The following is a 15,460-nucleotide window of genomic DNA, read 5'->3' as shown; positions in this document are numbered from 1 at the left end:
AATAAACCCCCACATATTTAGCAAAATCACTGAATACTGAAGGATTACTTTCTCTTGTTAGTATTAAACAAACAAAAAAAACGAACTGCAAAAACTTTTACTAAGCTTATACCAACTCTGTCTGTCTGTCTGTCTGGTACAAAATTTAAAGCCACGTTATTTTCTCCGACAATCAACTTTACATAATTATTTACTTTACCTACAAAACATGAATCAATTTTAAAAAAACGAACCAATTGGCTAATTAATTACTGGTAATTTACTATTTAGTTTGGTGTCGAAAAATGGAACTAAATGCTACTTATTGAGAGATATGGGTGTATATGTGGAGTTATTTCCCTTATTACGCTAGTACACGTTTTTCCCTCCCACTTCCCATTCTAGGATCAAGTTGAAATTGTGCATAATTATTCATAGTCGATGACAATACCATGAATCAATGAAAAAAAAATCTAATTAGTCAATCAATTAGTGGTACTTAAGTAATGTTTTCATATATAAAAAGGAGCGTATTCCTGCAATATTAATATATGTGACAGCGATTTTGCGGTTCTTCCTCTTGGATAAGCTTGAAGTTGACAGGCTTATATCTTCCCGCATTCCCTTTGCGAGATTGGAAGATGGGGGGGGGGGGGGGGAGTTGGCTCCAGACGTCCTGAAGTTTATGTGTATGATTCTAGTTTATGGGTTAAAATTTATATCGTTGTGAAATGTGTCTGGGTTTTTTTTTTTAAATCGTGCTGCCTTATAGTTTTGCATGTATAGCAGTCGCCATGATTACAGAACACTGTCTGCTAATCTGAAATGGTGGGAAGTCATAAATACCCCCTACTTCCCACCCCACATACATTATTTCTTTGGGGGAAACTAAGGCCTCCTTCAGTCATGGAAAGATTATAGTGCGTCTCATAAAAATGGTGGAGGCGCGGTGGATGAGTGGTAAAGCGCTCGGCTTCTGAACCGTGGTCCCGGGTTCGAATCCTGGTGAAGACTAGGATCTTTATTTTTTTTCTGTTTTTTCGGTCTCTGTTGCCCACGGTTAACGAGGGTGTCATGTGACCAGCACAACGACCAACCACCTTTCCTTTTTCCCGACTAATGTCAGGTTAGAGCTGGGTGGACTCAGAGGCGCCCTAAGATCCCGAAATTAAAAATCCCAGTCTTCACCAGGATTCGAATGCCGACCACGTCCTCCAAAACTGCTCTCTCTACCAAGAGGCCCGTATAAGACATTGGCCCCAAATCACCCCAATAGAAAGAAAACTATATGGAGAGCTCCCTGATTTGGAAACCACTGCGCAGTTCATCTCATGTATTGGTCTAGTCATATGAACACTCCAACATAACAATGAGAACGATGAAGAAGAAGAAGACCAGGATTCGAACCCCAGACCCCGGTTTGTAAGCCAAGCGCTTTACTGTATTAACAGCTCATCTACCGCGCCTAGTAGATTTTTGACAAACTACTAAATAACTTTTCCAGACAAGAGTTCCTGTTCAGAGAGAAATCTTTCCCGATTCTTTTGGCACTTTTAATTTTGTTTTACTTTGTACTAGCAAAAAGTGTATCTAATGACCAGAAATAACAATCGAATATGCCATAAATACTCCACAGACCTAAACACAAATATCTTGTTCATGTATTTATTCACTGTACAGGTAGACAAAACAAAATTGAACACTGGAAAAACAAATCATGCTAATTTACAATTCTATAATGTTCCAAAGTAGATTCACAAAAAAATCTGGAACATGCATTGTCTTGTCCGCTGTTGCTATGCAACAGCAAGCAGCAGACGTGAGGTCCATCCTTTTGTTTCCGGTTGTCTATAACTTTGTTCGAAGGAAAAAAAACTACATCCGGTCCGTTGCAAGTATCACAGAGACAACCAAAAAGGAGAGGTGTGGGGGGCGGTTGGAGAGACCGGAAATGGAATCAGGTCAAAAACGTGAAGTCATATCGTCTCTTTTTGTACATAATATAATAAATTTACAAATACCCTTTTTTAAAATTGTTCATTGAGAATTAAGTAAATAATCTATTCGTGGCAGAAGACGAGAATCCAACTGTAGGCAATTTTTGTTTTATGCCGATAGTGTTTTACCACTTCCTGCTTCGCCTTTCGATATTTTGTTACGTCACAAGAAACGTGAGTAGTTGCGTCATCGCGTGACGTCTTCTGACGTCGTGGTTGTCATGGTTACGTATCGGCACGGCAGGAACAGGAACACTCCGTGATGATTGGATACAGGATTCGAATCCACTGGCACGTGCTGTGGTTCTCGTAGTCCGTGCAGTGCCACCTCAGGAGAGCAATGTTGCTGGACGAGCTGGGGTTACAGGTCATCCCTTCCGGCAGGGAGCACGACCTCTTCATGAGACATTTGCCCTCTTTGATCCAATGAGGCCAGAAGCGGATTCCCAGATACTTCCACGAATAAATCACGGGGCAAAACGTCAAGCTCCATAGATACTTCTGAAATTTCCGCCTCTCCTTTTTGCTGATGTTGAGCTCTATGCGGGAGCCGTCCTGGAGGAGGGCGGACCTTAGGAGTCCCAGAAAGCGGGGCCTTCGACCGACGGGCCTGCCGTTGTGAAATGCTATCCGCTGATTCATTTTCTTTTCGGGGTCGCGAATGGAGAGGAACTCAGACCGGAACTTGGCGCCCAGCTGTTTCCGCAAGAGCTTCTCGTTGATGTCACTGGGGCGGGGGTCGTAAATTTTGTCCGAGCTCTCGATCAGGTCCTCGATGGGGAGCTGCTCGGAGTGAGAGGGGCGCCGCCCTATGTACGCCTTCTCCACGTCCTGGTTGTTGGCTTCTAGCAGCATGAAGAACGGGTCGGGCGGCTGGGTGCCTGCAGACGTGTACAAGATGAAGCCTAGAAGCAATGTCAAGGACGCGGTCATTGTGACGTCATGATGTCAACATGGGTGACCTAAAAAAAAAAAAAAAAAAAGCAAGAATTCAATTAAAAATTAAAAAAAAAAAAGGAATATTAGAGCTTATACCTTATTTTTACAAAGCTTAAATACAATGTCTGGTCAAAACTTTTAACACGTCAAATCTCCTGCACATATTCTCTATTCAAGTTGACATTTTAAACAATTACTTATAGTACAAAACAAAACAAGAATCAATTTAAACAATTAACCAATTAGTCAATTTTTTTTTTAAGTTTTCCTTTATCAGACAATAAGATATACCAAAGCATAACATTCATTCCAAATGAAATCTCGTTCTATGATCGATAGCAAGTATTTGAACCCGTATTTGTCATATAACTTTCGCCGATCTAACCCCTCGTCCGCCTGATCAAAGAAAATGTTTTACAATGCTTCCATCAACACACTCTGTCTGTCTGTCTGTCTGTCTGGTGCAAATCTTTTACACGTTACTTCTCCCACATTCCATTCTTGGATCAAGTTGAAACTTTGCACCAATTATTCATTGTCGAAGACAGTAAATGAATCAATAAAAAATACCAATTAGTTAATTAATAAATTTTTAAATAAATTTTTATCATAAAAGGGGAGATACATCTTGCAATATTGAGAGAGATATGGCCGTTAACTGTGTGGTTATTTCCCTTATATAAGATTTTTTTTAATTGTGTGTGTGTGTGTATGGTTTTGATAGGTAGATACCTAGATATGTTTCACCAACTGGGAACCTCTTGGATGGCTGCCTGGTCGTGCGGTTTGCGCGCTGGACTGTCGTTCGGATTTATCGATGGTCCAGCGTTCAAACCCTGCCCTCTCCCATCCTCCGTCGTCCTGCGGGAGGTTCGGACTAGGAAGTTAATGATCTTCAACTCTGAAGGAATATCCGAAGCATGGAAAAACATTTGACAAACATTTTACAAAAATGAACACAGTAGTGTTCCAACTCCGCACAACGTGTGCCTTAAGTTTAGTATTGTGAGAGTCTTGTGAATGGGCCTGGGACCAGCACTTGTACTGTGGGCTACTTATGCCGTCTGCGCGTCCTGTTGGTTCATTCAAACGTCGGCGAACTTGGTCAATGTTCACTGTGTCAATCATGTCAAGAAGTCAACAGAAACTTGTCACCGACTGGAAAGTATTTTATAGTCCAGCGTATCTCGAGGTTTGGATATCATCCGAGTACTTACAGAAGTGGGCATTCTATTGTCATGAATTCTTTCGATTATCTTCTTTCAAGAATAAGCATTTACATGTATATAAATAAATATATATATATAGGGGTGTTGTTTTTTTTCGGATAAAGAGCCTCTTTCCTAAAGAGTTAAGTTGACCATGGTAGACTTTAAGAAAGCTGTTACTCTTTTGTCTAATACTGATAGTGGGCAGAGAGATGAATATGACGAATACTTGGCACTGCCAGAGAGATATTGCGTTGAATAGCGATTTCAGAAAGAGAATGATTTTGAACATAAGCTTGCGATTGGGGCATCCATTGCTAAAAGGTTGTTGGCTTTTCTAGCCACAAGAACTGCCTTTCATAGTTACAGCGTGTTGAGCGACAATGGACCTCATTCACCAACCGTAAACAAACAACATTTAGCCACGTGGTGCTCTATCTCTTCTATATAATTTTACGATCTCATGTTTAATTCATGATGGTTGTCACGTGACAGTTTTTTTCCCGTTGTTTTATCAATAAGATCACGTGACTAAATGTTGTTTGTTTACGATTGGTGAATGAGGTCCATTGTGATTGCAGGGTTAGGCTAAGCCCAGAAACTTTAGAAATGCAGACAAATGCAGCATGCAGCCCTGGTTGTTAGACTGACAGCAGACTACTTAAGCAACCATTGTCTGTGTTCAACATCACATTTACTGCTTCCATGGTTTGTGCAATTTCCATCAGTTTGTACTTTGAATGTTTGACGTCCCTACAGCTAGTAGGCCTCTGTGGCATTTGACGTCTCGAGAGACGATCTTTTCCCTTTGCAACTTCTTGTGTGACTAAAGAGGCCAATCCTTCATGCACAGCTGCGGTCACAGGTTGGGCATATGTAATCCACCAAGCGCCGCTGCATTTTCACCCATGTTTCTGCTACTGTTGTGTTTGGCATCCGTAACCCTTCCTTTATGCTCGCCACAGTGCCACTTTTTCTTAGCTGCTAGTGTCAATTTTGAAGAGCTTCATGTCGCGTATGCAAACATCTCATAGCGTAAAAGTGGACGACCAGCGGCTCTCCTGCCTTCTGTTAGATCACCATACAGAATGTCTTGTAGGCCCTTGTGGCAAATTATGTGTGTTTTATCATTATTTATGCAAAGTTTAAAGTTCATAGGTCTTACGGCTTCGAGGTCCGTTTCGAGGTTCGGTTTCGAGGCTCGGGGTCGCCACTGTGATGAATGTTTAATTCTGTACTGAAGTCAACTGTAGATGTTTGTTAGATTTCAATCAATTACTCAGCAAGCGTTTGGGTTTCTTGTTCGGGTGTATTCAATGTAGTTGAACGACAGCACATAATCAACACACATCGATTTTAACAAGTGAAAAGATGTGGTCAACACTGATGAACAATGAATAATAAGTTTAATCCAATAAAAGGCCACAGTCAGAGTCTCTGTCAAATAAAACACGTCTTTACCCAAGAGAATCCTATTGCTAACTGATTTTCTAGTCTCTCACCCAAAATATCCCAAGCGTCACTAGTCCCGTTCAATAGACGTCTTCTATGGTGCGTCTCTAACTAAATAATAATATAAACTAGGTGCCTAACAATTGAACCTTATTAGTTTTGCTCTTGGCTTATTTCTTAAAATAGAACTGAGCCTAAACCGAACTTGATAAGATGGACTCCTTTCCATTTCTAGTATTCACTACAAGCGAGTTCGCTATATCGTGGACATAACTTAACGTCAGGTCGCCAGGAAAGAGTGGTCAGGACAGGGGCCGGGCAAAGGGGCACGATGCCTCTGGCGCTACCCTCAGGGGGCGCCACACCCAGAGAGGCGCCTATATTTCTATGTGATGTTCATGTTAAATGGAGGAGTGGGCGCTAATAAAGTATCTTGCCCCGGGCGCACGTTTTGCTCACTACGCCTCTGGGTCAGGCATAGCGAGGACATGTTTAACGTCAGGTTGCCAGGTAAGAGTCACGTGGTCAGGTGTAGCCAGAAGAGACACTGTTACATGAACGGAACTGAGAAGTGGGGGCAGGTACCTACAGTGTATAGATTGAGTTTTGACTCTTGAGAATGAAGCAGTAGAATAATTTGCTGATGCTTACATTAAAAATATATCTACATTTATTATCTCTCACGCACACTCTCTCTCTCTCTCTCCTTATATATATATGTTTATATACAGAGAGTGAAATAGATAGATAGATAGATAGATAGATAGATAGATAGATAGATAGATAGATAGATAGATAGATAGATAGATAGATAGATAGATAGATAGATAGATAGATAGATAGATAGATAGATAGATGGAAGGATGGATGGATGGATGGATGGACGGACGGACGGACGGACAGACGGACGGACGGACAGACAGACAGACAGACAGACAGACAGACAGACAGACAGACAGATAGATAGATAGATAGATAGATAGATAGATAGATAGATAGATAGATAGATAGATAGATAGATAGACGTGTGCGTGTGTGTTTTGAGTTTTAAAAGGTTTAAAGTAGAAATGGATACTCGCATCTAATCTCTCTCTCTCTCTCTCTCGGTAAAAAAATATATGCTCGCAGCAGGCAACAGGGCGGCTTTTAATAGGATTATCTCCTTTTTTTAACCTTGGTGATCTAACTTCAAAGTGTTGAACTTGTTTTAAGTTACCGAAAAGGTTTATATTCAAACCATGACGTAATTTATGTTAAAGAAAGCCCAAAGAGTATTATCGAGATATCAATGAAAAATAAAAATAAAAATTTAAATGCCACTGTAGTGTAACTGAGTTAATTTTCTGCGTGTGTCCAGCGTGTCAGAAGGTCATGTCCAGTGTATGTGTGTGTTCATAGTAGTTAAGCAATGTCGTGTGAGATGTGTTTGCGCTCTTTCACTGCCCACTGCAGTCTTGTCGAATAAAGCCATGTTATTGGTATTCTAGTACTTGTTACTTCATTACAGTCACAATGACTGAACGAAAGGGAGATAATACACTCATCACAGGGTTCGAATCTCGGTGAAGACTGGGCAGTTTTATATCGTGATTTTAAGGACACCCCTGAGTCTATTGGGTACCAGGCTTAGTTGGGGAAAGAAAAGACGGTTGGGTGTTGTGCTGGGGAGGGTGGGTACACGAAATACGAGGTCTGAATGCTCACAATTTACCCTTTACATCCTAACTGGAAACGTTAAAACGGTGGGTCGTTGTGCTGGCCATAGGACACTCTCGTTAAGCTACTGGCATACAAACGAATTGGTACAACTACACTTAATATAATGTGTTGTTTTTTTAGCCTAGTTGTGGATAGATGCAGATGGACTTGATTATAGTTTCAAGACTAAGTGGATCATACAATGACACCCAACACAAGACTAGGTGGATCATACAATGACACCCAACACAAGACTAGGTGGATCATACAATGTCACCCAACACAAGACTAGGTGGATCATACAATGACACCCAACACAAGACTAAGTGGATCATACAATGACACCCAACACAAGACTAGGTGGATCATACAATGACACCCAACACAAGACTAGGTGGATCATACAATGTCACCCAACACAAGACTAGGTGGATCATACAATGACACCCAACACAAGACTAAGTGGATCATACAATGTCACCCAACACAAGACTAGGTGGATCATACACTGACACCCAACACAAGACTAGGTAGATCATACAATGACACCCAACACAAGACTAAGTGGATCATACAATGACACCCAATACAAGACAAAGTGGATCATACAATGACACCCAACACAAGACTAAGTGGATCATACAATGACACCCAACACAAGACTAAGTAGATCATACAATGACACCCAACACAAGACTAAGTAGATCATACAATGACACCCAACACAAGACTAGGTGGATCATACAATGACACCTAACACAGGACTAGATGGATCATACAATGACACCCAACACAAGACTAAGTGGATCATACAATGACACCCAACACAAGACTAAGTGGATCATACAATGACACCCAACACAAGACTAAGTAGATCATACAATGACACCCAACACAAGACTAAGTAGATCATACAATGACACCCAACACAAGACTAGGTGGATCATACAATGACACCCAACACAGGACTAGATGGATCATACAATGACACCCAACACAAGACTAGGTGGATCATACAATGACACCCAACACAAGACTAGGTGGATCATACAATGTCACCCAACACAAGACTAGGTGGATCATACAATGACACCCAACACAAGACTAAGTGGATCATACAATGACACCCAACACAAGACTAGGTGGATCATACAATGACACCCAACACAAGACTAAGTGGATCATACAATGACACCCAACACAAGACTAAGTAGATCATACACTGACACCCAACACAAGACTAGGTGGATCATACAATGACACCCAACACAAGACTAAGTGGATCATACAATGACACCCAACACAAGACTAAGTAGATCATACAATGACACCCAACACAAGACTAGGTGGATCATACAATGACACACAACACAGGACTAGATGGATCATACAATGACACCCAACACAAGACTAAGTGGATCATACAATGACACCCAACACAAGACTAGGTGGATCATACAATGACACCCAACACAAGACTAGGTGGATCATACAATGACACCCAACACAGGACTAGATGGATCATACAATGACACCCAACACAAGACTAAGTGGATCATACAATGACACCCAACACAAGACTAGGTGGATCATACAATGACACCCAACACAAAACTAGGTGGATCATACAATGACACCCAACACAAGACTAGGTGGATCATACAATGACACCCAACACAAGACTAAGTGGATCATACAATGACACCCAACACAAGACTAAGTGGATCATACAATGACACCCAACACAGGACTAGATGGATCATACAATGACACCCAACACATGACTAAGTGGATCATACAATGACACCCAACACAAGACTAGGTGGATCATACAATGACACCCAACACAAGACTAAGTGGATCATACAATGACACCCAATACAAGACAAAGTGGATCATACAATGACACCCAACACAATACTAGGTGGATCATACAATGACACCCAACACAAGACTAAGTGGATCATACAATGACACCCAACACAAGACTAAGTGGATCATACAATGACACCCAACACAAGACTAAGTGGATCATACAATGACACCCAATACAAGACAAAGTGGATCATACAATGACACCCAATACAAGACAAAGTGGATCATACAATGACACCCAACACAAGACTAGGTGGATCATACAATGACACCCAACACAAGACTAGGTGGATCATACAATGACACCCAACACAAGACTAAGTGAATCATACACCGACACCCAACACAAGACTAAGTGGATCATACAATGACACCCAACACCCTCAGCCACTTCGCCAGCGGCACAGTTTGAAAATTATTTTTGTTTCAACCAGGCAGTCACTTCTGCAACCAAATGCATCTAATTCTAATCCGCAACTACCCCCACCCCCGTTCCAGAGCATGGCGCTTGTGTTAATTCAATGGAACCAGTTGATCATGTTAAATTTCCTTTCAACATTAAACTCTATAGTAGTCCTATATACAGGCCAAGTCAAGACATTTTTGTTCCAGCAGATATGTGTCCAATGACCGCCAGCCTATACGTTTTCCAAAATATGTCAAGATACCAATCATAGCTAAATGAACTTTGGACTATTCTCAGAGACACTTGTGTCCATTCAATACAACCAAGTGATCATGTTAACTTTTCTTCTTTAAACAATAAACTCTATAGGAGCAGTGGCGTAGCTAGGGGTTTAGAGGGCCGTGGGGCTTGACCTCTTTAGGGGCTCCTGCATTTTGGTATTCGACCTCATGACATGAGATAATGGCGTAATATTTTAATACTTAATGTAAAAACAAATTTCGTGACAATCATTTGGGGGATCCCTCAAGTGGGGACACCCCCTCCACCCATCCTAGCTCAGCCACTGTATAGGAGTCCTATATAAAGGACAGGTCAAGACATTGTTCTTCAGCAAATATGTATCCAATGACCACCAGCTTCTTTTTCCAAAAAAAAATGTCAGATACCTATCACAAGGAGGCGAGATGGCCGAGAGGTAGCGCGCTTGAGTTCGGATCCTGGTGAAGACAGGTATTTTTTGATTTCGGAATTTATAGGGCACCTCTGGGTCCACCCAGCTCTAATGGATACCTGACACTAGTTGAGGAAAAGTACATGTGGTTGATCGTTGTGCTGGCAACGTGACACCCTCGTTAACCGTGGGCCACAGAAACATATGTCCTTTTCATCATCTGCTCTATAGGCCGCATGGCCAGAAAGGATGAACAGGTGAATGAGCTCTGGAATATTCTCAGAAACCTTGAACAAATGTCTTAGTCTTCACAAAACTCAAACTCGGGACCCTCCCACGTCTTCCAAGTGCTCTAACCACTCAGCCCTAAGCTCCTATTGTACATATTGGTGCTTTTTTGTTGATTCTAAGTAGGGATCAGTGGACTTAGACTATTGAACTCTGACCTCCACCATCTCTCATGTTAATCCCAGGTACTTGTACACATAACGACAGCAGAGCATTATAAATTCCCCCGAGGCCCACCAGACGGGCCCCACGACAATGAAAGAGAGAGAAAGAGGCCTTTATTTTCCACTAAAACTTTTTTTAATAGCCCACCCATTTTTCAAGCTCTTGCTCCACAATTCTTTCCCCCATTGATCCAATATTAGTGCCGGCGCACCCCGGAGCTGATAATGAAGGCCCAGAATGGAACTCCAGCGAGTTGCAAATACTTATTAAACGAAAGAAAATATTTTCACAAAACGACTGGGAGTGGGGAGAGGGGGGGAGAGGGGGAGCCCCGAGGAGTAGGGGCATGTGGGGATTAACATCGTTTAAATATTTATTAATCATATCCAAGGAGGAGAAAAAAAAAAGGGCGAGGGTAGAAAGTGGGGATCGCGAGTCCGTGAGTCCTTGTAAAATGAAAGCCTTAAAGAGAGACAACTTTCGTTTCAGATATAATGGTTAAAGTTTCTAGAAAGTTGGGATAGGCTTCATTTATTAAAGGTCTATTGCATATAGTGGACATTTTAAAAAGTTCATTTTGTCAATAGCACCTTGCAGACGGAAAGAAAATGGGAACAGAAGGGAGATAACTAGAGAGAAAGAGTAATAGAATTGGTGTCAGAAGAAGAGAATAAGTTGAACGAATAAATTGTGAATAAAGATATGAAATACAACTTGGAATGGGGGAAGGGAAGGGGGGCGACCATTTAATTTATTCAATGAAACCACTGTGGATGATGTAATCTTAACTAGAAGAATATACAGTCTGAATATCTACTCATGCGTATTTATTTATTCCAGATAAGCCAGAATGACACTTCCGTTACAGATGCACATGCCTATATAAACAAAAAAAAAGAAAGGCGTAAATAATTTTGGTTTAAATTATTGAACACCGTAAGACATCCAGCCTGCCCCAGGTATTTTTGTTAGTAGTGGAAATAGTGGAATGTGGATAGCGCACACCACAACCACTCTTTAGGCAGAATGTCGTCCACATTGCCATTATTATTATTATTATTATTATTATAAAAGAGCGAGTATTCATTCTCTGGCGAAGCCAGGGTCGAGTTTCGTTAAAGGGAGACAAAATACATCGTAGTCCCTTTATCAGTTTCCACCGAGGAATTTTGCTGGTGATGTGGCAGGTCTGCAGAAGTACCGCCCTCTGACAGGCAACGAGGATGTTCCTAGGAATGACAAGGGCCTTGAAGGTATATGTGAGGTCAGTTGTTATTATTCCCTCGGTTGATATGACAATGGGGTATCCTGGAAGAGTTTTCGCCTATAACCTGGGAGAGGTTTATCATCACAATTGTTTACACGGAAGAACGATTTGATAATGTCTATATTCATTTCTCTCGTCCATTTGATCCTTTTGGCTCCTCTTGTTCTACCACCAACAGCACCTCTCAATTGTCCCTGACCGGCAACGAGAATCTTCTAAGAAATAATAAGGCCCTTGAAGGTATCTGTGTGGCCAGATGTAACAACTAGATAAATTGCTATTGTAGATAACTTCCATAACCACTTTACTATTATTATTATATTAGTTATGCCTGGATCTGGCAAATTATATAGGTCACAGCTGGGGCTGCGTAGCCACGGGAAATACTGCATTCCTCATCAATCTTCGGACTCGAACACAAGCCTTATTATAGTGTCGTTGTGGATCGTCTTTTTAGCTAAAACTCTATTCTCAAATATTGGCGTCATATTTGCCTTCTACGTCATGATTTTCTGAGTCTCGACCTAGATCTAACTATAATAGGCTCTATTACGGCAATGAAGCTTAACTAATACTGCAATTCGGCCTCTGGGCAAACTAGGCTCTATAGCTTTGGTCGGCAGCCAGTCTAGGAGAAGGAAACTCAGATGTAAAACCTACGGCTATCTGTTGTTCACGGCCGTCTCAGACTTCTGTGAACTGCATTTAGTGTGAAGAGTGGTTATTGGCCTGCGCGAGCCAATTATCACTTTAAAAATACTTTGCGCAGGTTGGAGACAATACAATATTTTAGGGAACTAACCCATAAATGACTAGCCGCAACAGCATTGATAAAAGGATATCTAAATCGACCACCGGCGGATAATGGTTATTCCTGCGCTGGATGTGGCCAAATATGTAGGTCACAGCTGGGGCTGCGAAGCCACGGGAAATGCTGCATTCCTCATTAATCTTCGGACTCGAAGACAAGCCTTATTATTATTATTATCAGGAGCGTAGCTAGGGATTTCCCATCGTTTGGGGGCCCGGGGAGATTGACCTCTTTGGAGGGAGGGCCTGCATTTTGCGTAATATTTAATTTTTAATGGAAAAAAAAAACACTCATTAGGGGGCCCCCACTCAAGTGGCAGCATGGTAGGATTTTCAAATTTTCCCCTCCTCCCCCCACCCTAGCTACGCCACTGATCATTATTATTATTATTATACTAAAATAATACCATCTTTGTTTAATCCAATAATTACATTTGTAATTATCGATAGATTTGTGATAAAAATTCCCAAATCTACAATAAATTCGTAGCGCCCCCCCCCTCCCCGACTTCCTCAATTCACAAGACCTGCATGAAAAAAAACCGTTGATATCTAGCTATTTTGCTTTTCTTTCATTAGTCTAAGGTTCGAGTCTCCCAGCTAGAGATTTGCGTTTTCATTGCGTGAATCCAAATGTGCCATACAAATCCTGGTGCAATGTAGGTTTAAACAATAACTTCTGAGTAGGTTATATCCAATTATGGAGGCGCTGTGGCTGAGAGGTAAAGCGCTTGGCTTCCGAACCGAGGACCAGGGTTCAAATCCTGGTGAAGACTGGGATTTTTAATTTTCTGGATCTTCAGCGCCTCTGAGACTACCCAGCCCTACATTAGTTGGGTAAAAGTAAAGGCGGTTGGTCGTTGTGCTGGCCACAGAAACAAATGACCTTTACATCATCTGCCTTTGGTTTGAAAGGGAACTTACTTATATCTAATTATAAACACACAAACACATACATTTGTGAACCAAAACACAGCCTCACTCAACCACACATTCCCTCTCTCTGACACTCACATTTACGGCGTCACTTCCGGCTCACGAACCCATTTACCTTTAACTGCATAGTTTATATCCAAGATGATCCGAACTCAAACCACACAGCATTTTCTTAAATGTGCGTGTTTTTTTCTTCTTTGGCTCACCAGACCTCAGTGCCAAACTTGTGTAGCCCTTTACCTTCGAAAAGTTTCCGGCCTCAACTCATCTTTAAATCCTCTTTAAAGCTTGTTATCAAAATTATCACGAAAAACTGTATCACACATTGAAAAAACACGTGAATACACTTTATATCCGTGGGGGGAAGAAAAAAAAAGTTCACTATAATAAATTCCTTCTGCTCTCCGAGCGATTATATGGATACAAATATGACGGTTATAATGACTTGCCTCAATCCACTGATTCCTTATTTCTGTTTATAATTAACGTGGGCCAAATCCGGCGTTTACGCTCGAGATTATGACCAATGTGTATTTAATTTAACAGTTCCGGGCGTCCTATTAACAGAACTTCACACTCCTCGGCTGGCAAGCAATCCTAATCCATTCTTTGATCAACCGAGTCAATCGACCCTAGGGGATTGGTAGCAATTTTTTCTCCTACCCCCGTTTTTTTTTTTTTTTTAACCGTCGTCTGCTACCAAACATCGAGCAGACGATTTCACCCGCTTCTCACTTCGAGACCAAAACAAAGGGCGGGCTACTCTAAGCCAAGAAGAGAGGTCGGAGGGGAGGGGGGAATAATAAAATACCATGACAGGTAGAGGTGTCAGTCCCGCTGGCTTCCTGTCATGATTATCTCCCTTCGTGTTTTTTTTTTCCTCTGTCTCTCAGGCTTGCCTATATATTTTTTTTTGATGGTCAGTGCCTTTGAAACAGGGGCTTCTTATTTTAAATATTTAATCTAATTTAAAAAAAAAAACGGAACACCGTAATCTTCGTAGAGCTTAACAATAAAGTGACAGGTTGTTCACGTCTGCCATCGTTTGATTCATTCAACGGTAACTGCATTTTTTTGTTTTGTTTAATGTTCGCATTTCTGTATTGAAAAGATCTAAAGACGTGATGAAATTGGGCGATAAGAGAGGGGTTAGAAAGGGGTCTAGAGCCTAGAGAGTGAGAGAAGGCGGAGAGGATAGAGAGACGACTTAACACACACACACACACTTAAATTTTAACACACCTACTCAAAAATCGTTGAAGATGTAGTTGAAGATGGCCGAGGTGCTTATCTCACGGCTTGAGGTGACACAACACTCATTGATAACAAAGATTTTCATTTTATCGGTGACATGAGATTTAAAAAAAAAAAATATTTCGCGCATAGTCATACTCTTGCTATGCCAGTGCTACACATAGATCTATTGGCATACTTAAACAAAATCATAGAAAATATCTGCCACTATGCTTTTGTGCTTTCAGTAAGCCGACGCGTTCCACAAGCGTAGCAAGGGGAGGGCGTAGGGTGCGGGCGTCATCTTAAGTTTGTTTTTGTTATTTCTTACATAGTCTTGTTTTTAAACATAAATCTAAATGGTAAAAAAAAAAAGAGGGGGGGCAAGGTTAAAATAAATGTATTACCATCTACTTTAACAGGGGTTCTCAACCTGTGGGTCGCGACCTCCTTGGGGGTCGATTGACGATTTGACAGGGGGTCGACTAAGACCATCGAAAATATGGATTGTTTTTGTCTATTCTTCTATTGCTG

At 41.3% G+C, this 15,460-nt stretch overlaps 1 protein-coding gene across 1 annotated transcript; it reads right to left on the bottom strand.

The window, feature by feature from the left end:
• Window positions 1-1,612: 1,612 nt before the first annotated feature.
• LOC106068150 (noggin-like) lies at window positions 1,613-14,417 on the bottom strand. Its single transcript, XM_056021838.1, has 2 exons — window positions 13,809-14,417; window positions 1,613-2,938 (listed from the first exon to the last, which is right to left on the bottom strand). The coding sequence occupies exon 2, from the start codon at window positions 2,907-2,909 to the stop codon at window positions 2,202-2,204; it is 708 nt and encodes a 235-aa protein (XP_055877813.1). The 5' UTR covers window positions 2,910-2,938; window positions 13,809-14,417; the 3' UTR covers window positions 1,613-2,201.
• Window positions 14,418-15,460: the final 1,043 nt, after the last annotated feature.

This window comes from Biomphalaria glabrata, chromosome 2 (assembly GCF_947242115.1).
Source record: "Biomphalaria glabrata chromosome 2, xgBioGlab47.1, whole genome shotgun sequence".
NCBI lineage: Eukaryota > Metazoa > Mollusca > Gastropoda > Planorbidae > Biomphalaria > Biomphalaria glabrata.
This window is presented reverse-complemented; position numbering and strand designations above follow the sequence as displayed.

Bases quoted from the DNA above. Each gene is read 5' to 3' on its own strand.
- LOC106068150 (XM_056021838.1), bottom strand. From the start codon at position 2,909: ATGACCGCGTCCTTGACATTGCTTCTAGGCTTCATCTTGTACACGTCT.